Source organism: Bombus vancouverensis, chromosome 12, assembly GCF_051014615.1.
Source record: "Bombus vancouverensis nearcticus chromosome 12, iyBomVanc1_principal, whole genome shotgun sequence".
NCBI lineage: Eukaryota > Metazoa > Arthropoda > Insecta > Hymenoptera > Apidae > Bombus > Bombus vancouverensis.
In genome coordinates, this window is record NC_134922.1 from 12,709,336 (window position 1) to 12,722,295 (window position 12,960).

The 12,960-nt window shown below is 49.9% G+C and overlaps 2 protein-coding genes across 4 annotated transcripts in view; one reads left to right on the plus strand and one right to left on the minus strand.

The window, feature by feature from the left end:
- The window catches only part of LOC117155332 (uncharacterized), a 149,341-nt gene that overhangs the window by 76,442 nt on the left and 59,939 nt on the right, over positions 1–12,960 (plus strand). The gene's annotated exons all lie outside the window — the stretch shown is intronic.
- Rh5 (Rhodopsin 5) lies at positions 1,034–3,657 on the minus strand. Its single transcript, XM_033331202.2, has 8 exons — positions 3,318–3,657; positions 2,851–3,042; positions 2,437–2,652; positions 2,219–2,349; positions 1,950–2,122; positions 1,676–1,833; positions 1,483–1,578; positions 1,034–1,399 (listed from the first exon to the last, which is right to left on the minus strand). Exons 1-8 carry the CDS (start codon positions 3,377–3,379, stop codon positions 1,288–1,290), a joined length of 1,140 nt encoding a protein of 379 aa, XP_033187093.1. The 5' UTR covers positions 3,380–3,657; the 3' UTR covers positions 1,034–1,287.

Consider the following 12,960-nt stretch of genomic DNA (forward strand, 5'->3'; position numbering starts at 1 on the left):
TTCACCGTTCTGTTCCACGTCCACGTAATCGTCCTTAGCCTTTCTCGATGAACCGAGATCTTTCTATCGATAAAAACTATCATTCGTTACTTCGTCGATATCCTCTTGCGTTTCTCATTATACGCTGACGTTCGCAAGTATCCGGAAACTTTGATCGATTTCTAGCAACACCACTCTGCCATCCAATCGAGTACATACACGATACGTAAATGAACGACGAATCGATAATTAGAAGTTACTGGCCTTTCATGGAATTACTGTAAATTGAAATTACGCGTTAAGAGACGTGGCAATAATATACTTTCGGTTTGTATGGTCGGTTTTCATCTCTGTTGAAAAATATGCGCCGTATTAAGATGTTTTCTCTCGTTTTACCAAGGAAACGCTATACCTCGCGTAGCGTTATATTTGCGAATCTGTGTAACGAAATAGTTTCTTTCAGGACGCGCCTCGCGTAAAAATATCATCGCTTTCTGCGAATCTTAGGAAGAAAAGTTGCAGGAGTGTTAAGGGGATCGGGATAACGAGAATGTAACAAGACCCTCTCAATTTTCCGTAAAAAGCGCTAAAAGGCAGAAACTACGCTTTTCTTTCCTCTCTTCTGCACGCCGAATGAGAGAAAAAGAAGGCTTACGTGTCACGAGAGGCTCGTTATCAAAGGGAAATTCATCGCGCACACTTTTTTCCACAAGTAGTGCGCTGAGAATTTCGGAACAACGAGTCAATTATATTCGGAGAATTTTCAACGCGGTTTATTTCGACTAGACGAAAGGCTAGCCAGAAGTTTTCTTCGCCAAAAGAAATCTTGCGAAACTGTTTGTTGCTCGCGTAATTCACTTCGATGGCTTTGAATTCGAGTCGATCGACCCGCGCAAGTTACCGCGCACGGTGCAGCGCATGTTACAGCGCGCAACCTCTCGTACGCATTCACGAGGAAAGCTCGACCAACGATGGAACGCTATAGATGTTTCGATATGACGTTTAATCGGCGTAAATATAACGTGGATCGAAAGGGAAATTTCGATAAAACAGCTTGCCGTGGAATTTACTTTAATAATGCTTTGATAATAGCAGGATCGTTGATATCGTTGTACGTATCGCTACGATCGTATAATATTTTACAATTTTACAATTTCACGTAATTACGTGGAATCTGAGATTCTACGTATTTATGCGGAGATCGAGATCACACCAGTGGTGGTTTTCTTTTTAGCGTGTCTCGATCTCGTACTGGAAAACCGATCGTGCCTATAAGCGCGTCAATGTAGGAAGTTCGAGGCCCTCGATTTATGCATCGTCCGATTTAATCTTCTCGGTCTGGACAGACGCGGAGTCGTGAGTTGTTTCCGGCTCGTGAATGCCCATCCATTTGCAACGCTTTTGCAATTCTTGTCGGTATCTGCACAGAGATGGAGAGCGATAATCGTTTCGTTTGTATTCACGTCCACGATATCGTGGAGAGTATCACGAGTGATTAGTTACCTCGGATGATTGATCGCATAAATCCACGGGTCGATACAAGATACCGTTTTGGCAAACAAGGCGGGTAACATCGTAGATATAGGCGTTAAAAGCTCTCTACAAAGACGATTAGATTTGTCATTGGTAACTACGTCATAGAAAAAGAAAAAAGAAAAAGAACGGAGAAAAGCTTGCGTAGAAACGTAGAAATTACCGATTGCCAAATGCTCCTATCATAGCCACGGTTGCGTACGGTGTCCAAGCTAAAAGGAAGAGGAAAAATATCGTAAATGCCACTTTGGCGATTCTCAGTTCCACGCTCCTTTCCTTGTCCTGATTCGAGACTAATGACTTTACGTTCATCTTCTTTGCCTGTGGAGCAGAAACGAAGAAAGTCCGTTCGAGCTGGATCGTTCAACGATATTGAAACAAGCAGAGAGAAAAGAAAAAACGAAGAAGAAGGGGAAAAGAAATTCGTAGACACCGACCTGTTCTCGTAACATTCTCTCGTGATTGCGAATAGATTGCAGCAATTGAGAGTAGAAGTACACGATAAAGGTTAGAGGGATGACGTAAGACCAGATGAAGATACTCATAACGAAGACCTTGGTGTCTTGATCCTCCGTGAGGAAATCGAACGAACAAGTGGTGAGCAATCCCTCTGGAATAATTCGATTGAAATAACACGCGAGAGGGTTAGGTTGAGGAAAGAAAAGAAAAGGAACGGGGGGAAGTTAAATTTCCGTGAATTTGTTACCGGTAGTGAATCGACCCCAGACTTTTAGCAGCGGTAAAACAGTGAACGGTGTCACCCAGAACCACGTGAAAGCGATGATTATCGCGGCTTGTTTCGAGTTGAGCCGTCCATCGATCGGGCAGGAAATAGTTCTGCGGAAAGAAGCAAAGCGCGTTTAGTATCTTCGCAGGGTTTATGCCGATCGTAATCAGATCGTAATCAAACGGAATAATCGTAACCTGTATCGATCAAAGGCAATGGCGGCGTTCGTAATGGATTGTCCCATGCCAGAGATCGAACCAAAGACTGCATAGGCGTCGCATCCGATTTCCCAGCCGATCATACGTTCCATGAAACTGCTTATCACAAGCATCGGCATTTCGAAGGCCATTATTATGTCGAATATCGCCAGGCTGACTATAAACATGTTGGAAGCCGTCCTCAGAAGTTTCGATCTGCAAACACACAGGCCGAGCTCGAGTATCTGCGGTTCGATCGGTACGACGCCAGATTCCGACGACGTATGACGGTAGTCGGTACAGGACGAAGTGTAGTTTCGAGAAACGGCCAACGATCGATCCGCAGGCGGACGAGTATTCCACCGTTTCTCGAGGGAGGGCACCACCAACCCTCCGATGTAATTTCAAACTTACGTGCTAAATATCCATATGACGCAACAATTTCCTACGAGAGACATTACAAGCAGCATCGAGTAGATGAGCGCGAATCCAATGTGCCAATATTTTCCCGGTGCTATGAACCCTCTCCAGTGGGGATGCACGAGATCCGAATGCTCTGGCGGTACGTTCCATCCCAGGAATCTTTCTCGCATCGACGGAACATACCTGGATGACGAGCAAACGAACAATAGTTAATCGTCTTATGCTTTCGTAAAGATCGCTTGGAGAGACGGATGATATTAATCGACGCTCGATCAACGAGATCGTAAATATCATCCTGCGTCGTAGCGCTTTGTCTCGAAGGATCGTTGCTCGATCACGAGTACTCGAGTCGGTAAACTTTTCTCATTTATGGAACAAAGTACGCGAGTACTACGTAGTTGCGTATTTTTCGATCGTCTCGCAAGCATTTAGAAGGTCGACGGATTACGTGTACACACCCAGTTTCTTCGCCGATGAAAGCCAATGGACCGTTGACGACAGTCTCATTATGCGATAACATCCCGGCACGACTCGCACAACTCGACGCTCGGTACGCGGGACTCGTTTAACGACGTTTTCGCAACGGACACAGATCGCGATGGCTCGATGATCACAAGCGGACTTCTCCGATTGGAACGATCGTTGAACGCGGAAGCTGTGTGTGTGTATGTGTGTATGTCTGTGTGTGGATACGAAAGACAATATCGGGAAAGAATAAAAAGCGGTGATAACCCGCGGCTTGAAGTGAGACGCGGCAGAGAGGTTGTGAATACGTCCCGCAACTCACTTGACTCGGTTGATCGCGATCCGTTCCTTTTATACGCGCGACGAATCGCGATCGGGAATGGCGTGCCGCTTGAGAGTTTAATTCGATTTGCGATTTACGAATACGAGAAACCTTTTGTTTGGCTGAGTCTAGGCGGTCACGCGAACCGATCTCCGTGGTCTCTATCCTTCGTGACGCGATGCCCTTTCGCGACGATTCTTAATCTCCGATGAAGGCGACGTTTCGGAAACGGAGCCAGACGATCGGAGGAACGCGCGATAGAGTGTTCTGGCATCGACGAGCAACTCGCGGATCGTCGAGTCGTGTTGGCGTCCGAAAAATTCGCAGGCAGTCGAGAGACTCGTCAGAGGGAAATTACGAGGGTGCAGGTTCGGCCGGGAATCGATTGGATGCGCGCTGTCAATCTCGTAATCGAGGGTTCGTTTTGTTATCGGTTTAACCAAATAACGCTCTCAAACCGATCGAAAATTCGGAGAAATTGCGACGCACGTCGGTCAGCGTCCTGAAATTTCACGCTGGTTGAGCGTCGAACGGTTGCGTCGTGTTGCGTCGCCTGGTCTCCTCGCGTTCAACCCGCTAACCCCGTACTCCGTCCTCTGTATTCGGACGCGACGTCCGCCGAACCACCCTCCGGCCATCCGCCGTCCCACCCATCGGACGCCGCAAACCATTTTTACACGCGGTCACCATTTGGCGCCGTGTGAAATTCATCTCGGCAAGTGCAGCCGGTATATCGCGAACTCGGGTTTCGAAGCTACCGCGACCACAGCCTTCGCGCATTCACCGGATTAAATCATAAAATTGTCCCGGAACGGAGCCGGAGTTCCACTGATTTACGAGAATGGTTGCCGTTGGTCCGTTCGCGCGTACACTCCACGCCGGCCTCGGTATCCGTTGCGTTTCCAGCCGCTGGCCGGTTTGTCGGCTGGTTGGTACGTTGCCTCCGGTACGTACCAGCCGAGGACAGTCGGGTGCCCGATATAAGCGCGTCCGCGCGAAAGAACACAGCCGTCCTACGTTTTACACGCAACCTAGAAACAGAAAGAACGATACGATGTGTGGGACGAATAGGGTGACGTGAGAGGATCAGCTAGAATGGGAAGGGTGGAACGTGATGTCGCGGTGCAGAAGCACGGAGAGCGGAGTGGAGAGGAGAGGAGTTTCATTCTGCGTGCAACAGCAAGAGAGAGAGAGAGAGAGAGAGAGAGAGAGAGTAGTAGTAGTAGTAGTAGTAGCAGGACGTTTTTCACGATTCAACGGATATATTTACGAGCTTTGTTCGCCCGTGTAATTCCCGCGACTTATAAAGCGTTCCTGCCATTGTCCGCGGTGGAAATCCAGCGGGAAAATTGAATGACAAACAATGGGCCCAACCGAGGCCGATTATGGTAACAATGTGAGTGGAGCGACCGCTGACGCCGGTCCTCGTTCTTCCCTCTTTCTCGACCCGGTACGTCGAGCCGCTCAAACGCGTTCCCTTCTTCGTCGGTCTCGTGGCTCGTGGTCCGTGGTCTCGTGGCCGCGTCCGTCATCTCTCATCGATCGCTCTCCTTGTCTCTCCGCCCCTTTGTCTAGCCGTCTATCTCTCTGTATCCGTTGGTCGGACGAACCGCCGTCCTTCGTGCCATCGTACTTTTGATTTTGTGCGCGTGTTCCAGAGTTTTGTCTCGTCGTTCGGTCGCAGGCGTCCACACAGAGAAGAGGAATCGTCGATGGGAGGACAATGCCTCGTCGCTCCGAAGAGACAAATATTTCTAAGCGCGTCGTTTCTCTTTGTTCGCGCCGTGTATCGGAAACAATCTCTCCCGATACGGCCGATTTCGCGAATCTCTGCAACTCGCATGCACACCGTGCACAGCGTTCCGACTTTTCGTCTCGCGCGTTCGTTCTCCGGACAACGTTCCACCGGTCGATGTAGCGGAGAAAGGATCGCAGCTGAGTTTTTGGCTAGCGGCCTGTGCCAATCGGGCCATTCCTCGATCGGCAGCATGCTTTCTTTCGGTATCGCGGCTTCCATTCGTCGAAACCTCGTCGTTTTACTGTTATCATCCTAATCGTCGTTGCGTCCACTATACGCGTTAACGTTTTCGCGTGATTTTCGCTTTGAAGACAGGAGATGGTGTGTTCAGCAGGCCGATAGTGGCGAGGCCGGTGGCCCGTTTCGAGCCACGCTCGTTACGCGATATTTTCTCGAGTTCGTCGACGCGTCGCTTCCCTTTCCTTCTCGTCGACGTTCCACCGGAAGGATCGACAGTCGTGAATAAAATTGCCGTGGAAGCTCACCGACAGCTAGGAATCCCGTCGTCGTTCCGGCTTACTTTTCCCTCGGTATCGGCGCTTTCCCCGCTTCCGCGTTTAGTTTCCATCCTCCTGTCCCGCATCCCTTCTACCCTCTCGGCTCAAACCTTCGCTACCAACTCGAAATATGCTCGTCGTAAACTGTCGCGATAGTCGGGCCGCGAAGCGGCCCGAACCAAGAACAAAGGAATGCAGATTGGAGAGACGCGGATTAACAAGGATTAACGCTAATTGGGCAGCCGCCGTTGGGTTGTGCTCGTTCTCGTTCTCGTCGTCGCTACGACGCGACAGTCGCGCTCGCTAATGGCAGCGGTCCGCGCGTTTCTCTTCTGCTTCTCGCTCTTCCTGTATTCCTGTATTCCCGCTGCTTTCCACGCGCGTTCGTTCGAGAAACTTCCATGCACCGAGCGTGCAGATTGACACTCTTTTTCCGATTCAACAGCCATCGTGATTATTCAAATCGCGTCCCACGAGTCGTATCGCTGGCTTTACCGAAACGAGGAGGCACTTCTCCTACCCTCCAGTCGACGATTCTCCCCTCGTTACGGCCGAATCAATTCGGCATCTTCCTTAATCGTATCTTCTCCCCGAGGGATATACGGTGTCTCGCGATTTCCGACTCGATCGATGTCCGATCGACGCTTCGCGACGTTTTCCGATCCTCCGTGTAATTCTCGTGCCGATCCGATCGATCCCGAAACTACAACGCGACGGACATCGGGGAATATCGATCCCGGCCCATTTTTTCCTTAACCTTGGAATCGATCGATATATCGGCGAGTGGAACGTTGACGGCTGTGATACGCGATCATTTAGAATCCAACGTTCGCAGCGTCATCCCACGTTGCGTCACTCGCGCGCGTTTGCGAAACAAAATTGCTCGTTCCCGAGGAACTAAAATTCGATAGCGAACGACGAACAACGACATTTATTCGCTTCGCCGTCTTCCTCTCTGTACGTCTTTTGCCTCTTACTTTTCTTATCACTTTCCGGCACTTTGACGATCCTGTATCGTTCCCACGTATTTTCGTACGGGACGAAGCGACGGAGAAGCACCGAAGAAGCTGAAAACACACACGAACCCGAGATCTTCATCTCGTACACAATAAACCGTATTATACGCGCTGCTTGTCCCATTTTCCTGATACGTACTGGGATATTTCCGCGTTATCTTCCCGCGAGCCCGATCCTCTCCGCTCTTTGTTCTAGAGGCAACCACGAAACTAATCAACTACATATACGCGACGAGATATCGGACGCCGGTATGATAACATTCTGTGCCGGTGAAAAAAAAATCGCTCGAAAGTACGATATTGTTTCGTCGAAGATCATAGCCGTCTAAAATTACGATGCCGACTTTATACGATCGTACAGTCTGTTTGCGATCAATTAACCATGTTCTATGAATTCAAAATGCGCGAAAATATCTTCGATCTGGTTGTCAGAGAAGAATTTCAAACGTAGTTATCCCGAGAAACGTGACCCGGACGGAAATATATCTTGCAAGCAGCGTGGAAGTTGAACGATCTTGCGACGCTTCTGCAGACAGTTGCACGCGTTAAAGGTCGACGCGAGATGCGAGTAGATAAGGACGATCGCTGGTCGGACGCGCTCGTCGACCGATTTCGCGTCGTCTTGCGTTATCGCTGCGCTATGTTCTCGATTGTCCGCGTTGATCGTTTGTTGCAGCGCTTCTCCCAGCAGCTACTCGGCGGAGAAAAGAGAAGAGAGAGAGACGATCGAGAGGTTTAACGGCAAACCGCGAGTTTCACGGTAAAAATGCAAAGTCGGAAACTCGGGCCGATGCGATGGTTGAGACGTTGGTACCGAATATACGTACATACGTCTGCCGCCTGAAATAACCTCTCATTTGTTCCGAGCCTGACTTCTTCCCTCTTCTCTCGTCGTCTTTCTTCCCCTTCGTCGGCCTCGTTTCCGTCTGCGCTCTCGCCGTCCTTCTTCTCAACCCCCGACCCGTTTATTCTGACAAAGAGCACGAGGGCGCGGTCCTACGTAGAATACCGTCGATTTCGCGAAATTCTTCGGAAAAATCTCCATAATTTCAGGAATTGCCTTTTGATGTTGGAGATGAAAGAGCCCGCGACCGAGTGGTCTTCCGAATCGTTCCGCCTATTTCTCTATAAGTTTAGTTCGTCTTCCTTTTCCCTCGATTCTTCAGCGTTCTCGGATTTGAAATTGCCAACCCCCCGACGTCACAGACGACCGCGGCCAGGCCAAGCCTCTCCACATTCCCGCAGATATTGTTCGGTTTTTGGAAATTTAGCCAACTTTGAAAATCTTCCGAGGAAATTGATCGCGACTGGTGGGTGGAGAGGACGGCGAAGAAGTCGACGGTACGCTCGTCAAAGGACAGGCGTGCGCGACGACGAAGCAGGAAAAATAATCAGGAAAGGGTAACTAACTAGTCTGTAGCTCGAAGCGGAACGAATTCGCGTTGGCCGCAGGGACGACAGAGAAACGAAGGAGGAAACGAAGGCAGGAAAGAGTGAAAGAAACCCGGCTATTGTCGGAGTCGAAACTAGCAGCGAGCTGGGCGGTGCGCCGCGTAAACTCGCGACAGAAAAAGATAACAAAGGGGGAATGGTACAATGCGTATCGGAGCTTTCAGAGGCGAGCAGAGGCGAGCAGAGGCCCGGACACGGGTGCGCGACCGACTCGAACACGAAGAAGGTAGTAGCATGCTTCCATTTGCAAGTAGTAGGTACGCTCCGCGAATATGCAAGCGTATCGTGACCGTAACAAACGAGAAGGAATAAGAGGAGCGAGTGTTTGTGAACGCTCGCGAATTGCCGCGCCATGCCGCTCGGCTTAATTTTGCCCTGAGCCCCTCGTAGTTATTCGAGTGCCGCCGACTGGCTCGTGTGGGACAGTTGAATCGCTCCCGGGGATTCGCCATCTTTTGTCTTAGCACAATGCCGGCCGAAGCACAAAAGTGACTAAGTGCCCGTAATACTCGCCATTATATGCCTCCTACCGGCACTTTTCTCCGCGTTACGCGTCTCTACGTTTCCCACCCGCCTCTCTCGTCCTTCCCCCCCCCCTCGTTTCCACTCTCCTGCAAATCCCATACGGAACTCGCTGCATCTTGGACGAGGGCAACGTCTCGAAAGACTGTAACAGAGCGCAAGTCCAATCGCGGTTGCTCCTTCGCGATCCCATCGTGTCCTACCCACGACGGACAATCGCATCGATCGTTTCGAAGCGTTGTTACGCGACATTATTTATGGCCGGTCGTTTTTCGTTCATCAAACTCGCACGGTTAGTTAGCAGCCGCGATGGCAATTTGTATGCACCGTGTCGAGCTGCGAAGGGCGGTGAAATCCGCTGACTGAAAATTGATATAACCGCTGCGCGTAACGTTCTCTCTTCGCACAATGCACCGGCATGACGTATAGCCGACATCTGGAGGCTCTGACCAATCGACAATGTGCCGCCTAGCACGAGCAAATTTTAATTCTGTCCGCTTTGAAACGCCTCCTGCACCGTGCCGCTCGAAATCGCTGCTGGCCACGGTCGTGCTGCCGCGTTTAAAACGCGAACGTAATCGTCATCGATTTCCCCGTTAGCGGCACTTTTAACGTTCTTAAGCGTTTTAAAGCGTTCCGGACGTCTCGCTCGCGATAATGGGCGAATTGCCGGCGATTTCGTCCGAGTCAGCGCGTCTCGATGCGCCACGGAATAACGCGGTTCCATCTTCGCGGAAATGCCGATAACGTCTCGAGAAAGTTTCTCGTTTGTTAGGTACATAGATACGTTGTGCGTTCGAGGGAGAAGAAGCAAGACGAACAGCATCGCCAATCGATCCGAGTAGGTATCGCGTTTTCCGTTTTTCTTCGTTATCGTGTACCATCGAATGTAGGCAGGAGTCGTTGCCCTCGTAAAAATCCAACTTTAAGATCGTCGAATCGATAATAGGAGAACGCGTCGTCGAGCTACTTTGCTCCGTAATCGATTATTCGGAACAGGAACAGGCGGCGACTCGGCGATTTCGATGGACTCGTTCCGAATAATTACCACGCGTTGTAATGGCTTCGCAACGAAAGCCAAAATGCACACGTTCTCTCGCGTCGCATCGATGTAAAAGTTTTTCCATCGCGTCGTCGAAATGTATTCTCGACTCGTCTTAGCCCGAGTTCGGTTAACTCGAACTAAACGCGCGGCATTCCGTCTTCTTAGCCTGCAGTTCCTTTGAAACTCTGTCCTCGGCTATTTTTTCCCCGAGCGCTGAGAGCGCGTTTGACTTTTGCGTCACGTCATTTAATTTCCGGAGTCGAACTCGAAAGTTATTGGGTAGTACGTGCTCGTCTCAATTAGGTCTTCGCACGGGAGACGCGATCCAAAATTGTTTCTTCTCGCATTATGCGAGGACAAACTTTTATTGGCCGGGCTCCTAGTTATCCGAAGGAAAGTTGCTTTCCGTTCGAGACAAGCTCGACGCCGGCCACTTTGGGCGCGTCGTTCCCGCTTAAAAACAGTTTTGCTCGTTAACCATCGCCGCGAAGCGATTTCAAGGATCGTCTCGCCTTTAATCGGATAATCCACGCCGAACAAGACGACGGTCCACCGAGCAACGCGAGTCGACTCGCGACCCTCGAACTATGCGGCAATCGCGAGGGAAACTTTCTCCAGCAAACGCTGCTAACTTTTTATCCGTACGGCGGTTTTCGCGTTACGCTTTCGTTCGTCTTCGCGCAACTTTATATTCGACGCGAGACGAATATCGAGGCCGAGCGACATTTACGAACGTCGCGTCGCGTTGCCTGAGTCGCGCTACAAATCGAACGACCCACTGTATACGACTCAACCGTTTAATTCGCGTTTTACCGTTCGCGAAGCGAAGACGAATTTCGGCGCCGGGACAAACCGAGGAACCTGACGTTCGTCGAAGTAAAGCTGCGTCGAGAAGAGGGGAGACGACACCTCGCGCCGAGGAAAATTTTCTCGTTTATCTATGGGACAAAGCTTTTCGTATACGAGAAACTAAGATATAACGTAGAAGAAAATCTTCGAAGATTCAAATTACTAAGTGGTTCGTAATAGTTGCGAGGACCGAATAGGAAAATCTCGAGATCATTGGAATTCGTCCCCTCCGGAGGCTATCCATCGATTTTATCGCAGGATGCGAGACAGCTTCCGAAAGAGATAAACGAAAAGGGAAGGAGAAGTAGGAAACGGATGCAAGGTGCAAGGGAGAAAGGAAGAAAGTAGGCGGTAAGCGTTCGATTAGAGAGCGTCTGATCAGGCCTATTAATCTTCCATCTGTCCGATACTATGCCATGAATTATGCATCGCCTGGGTAGACGCATTGATTTCTCAGCCAGACAGGAAAATATTATTCGAATAATTCAAAGTAATGAGTCGAGAGCGGACCTGATTCGAGCGGTTTTTCCAATTCCTCGTTTCCTCATCGTCACATCGACCAACATTGTCGACTTTGCTGCTTCCCGTGCTTCCCTTCGCCGATACTTGACCGAATCTTCTCGTAACAAGAAGAATTAATAAACTTCGAGTTTCTCGTGTGTCGTGTCTAAACTTAAAGCGATACGATCGTTGCAGGATGTTCGCGGCGCGACCATCGATCCATCGTTTCGATCGAGTCTTTGCCCGTCTCTTCGACGATTCATTTTTCTTGCTTCGCCAACGCGGATACGATGCATCCGCTGGCAGAATGTCGCGTTGTTCCACGGTGAAACGTTGATATTCCGTGTATTCTAGAGACAAGAGCGGTACGATTTACCGAAACGGACAACGAATTCCTTGTAAAACGTCTGATCTAGGTGTATTACGAAGCGAAAGAGAGGATAGCGAAAAGTGGAAGTGGGTCGTTGGTTGGACAAGGGAGAGCGAAGTGGATACAGAAGGAGGAGGGGTAGAATAAATCGGAGGAAGAAGCTGCGCGTATCGGATATCGTCGATAAATCGAGACCCGTAGGGGTTTCCAGGAGATTAACGGAGAACTTTGTCGTAGCGAGTGTGCACAGGACGCCACGAGAACACTTTTCTCTAATTCGATGGGAAGTTCCCTCGGACCGACTCACCGACTCGACTTCCGCTGCAGTTTGTCGGATCTTGGTCAGCCAGTTCCCGATTCATCCTGGAATCGGCGCGAAACTTTGATAACGATTATTCTGCTCTCGTTTTCGTAGCAAACGTCTCCCTCTGCCCACCCTCGTTGCTCACACTTTGCCACGCGATCCTACTTTCCAAACTGCATCCTACTTGAATCCATCCATCTATCTGTCCGTCTGTCTAGCGCGTGTACAGATTGTACGCGCGTCTCTCGAGTTTCCGTTTTCCATAAATATTCGGTAATTGCGAAATAAGCGAAACTGGAGCGGCTAAAATCTCGGGCGAAAAAGTAACGCAAAAGCGATAGTGCGAGAGAAAAGGATGGCTTGAATAATACAACACTGACCCGTGACATTACGTAGCATACCGATCAACCGACTTCTGCCCTAACAAAGATCTATTTGCAGCCGTTCTCGATGGCTCGACGGTCGACTAAAATACTAGACGAATACGCCGTTCAGCCGGTTCTATAAAAAGCGCGAATCGTTACGTTCGCTCGTCTGATATTCTAGCCATTGTACGTGCGCACATAACGCCCGTAACTTATGAAAGGGCAGCGTAACTGTTTATCGTGTAACGTTTAAAAAATGATGGCAGCCGTCGTAACGCGTTCTTCCCTCCTTTGCCGACGATCCTCGTCCGGTTACCCCTGCAACCGAGTCCCAAAGGTAGCGTGAGCGAAGCCGGAGAAGCACGAAACGCGACGTGCATACGCCGCGCGTTTTAACCCGAGAAATACACGTGGAAGCCGTCTTCGTACTTTCGCGACATCTCGGTCGCGCTTTTTCTCCAAACTCGACGACATCCGCCGTTCTTCGCTGCATGCAACTCGTCGAGAAAATGCTGTCGGTTAGCGCGACGGTGAATGCGATTAATCGGATGACTCGCGTCTCGGCGGAACGCTGCGAAACGCGACGATATTTTTC

Bases quoted from the DNA above. Each gene is read 5' to 3' on its own strand.
- Rh5 (XM_033331202.2), bottom strand. From the start codon at position 3,379: ATGTTATCGCATAATGAGACTGTCGTCAACGGTCCATTGGCTTTCATC. The intron at 2,350-2,436 runs GTTACGATTATT...TTCTTTCCGCAG, and splicing joins ATTGCCTTTGATCGATACAG to AACTATTTCCTGCCCGATCG. The intron at 1,579-1,675 runs GTAATTTCTACG...TCGTCTTTGTAG, and splicing joins ATAGGAGCATTTGGCAATCG to AGAGCTTTTAACGCCTATAT.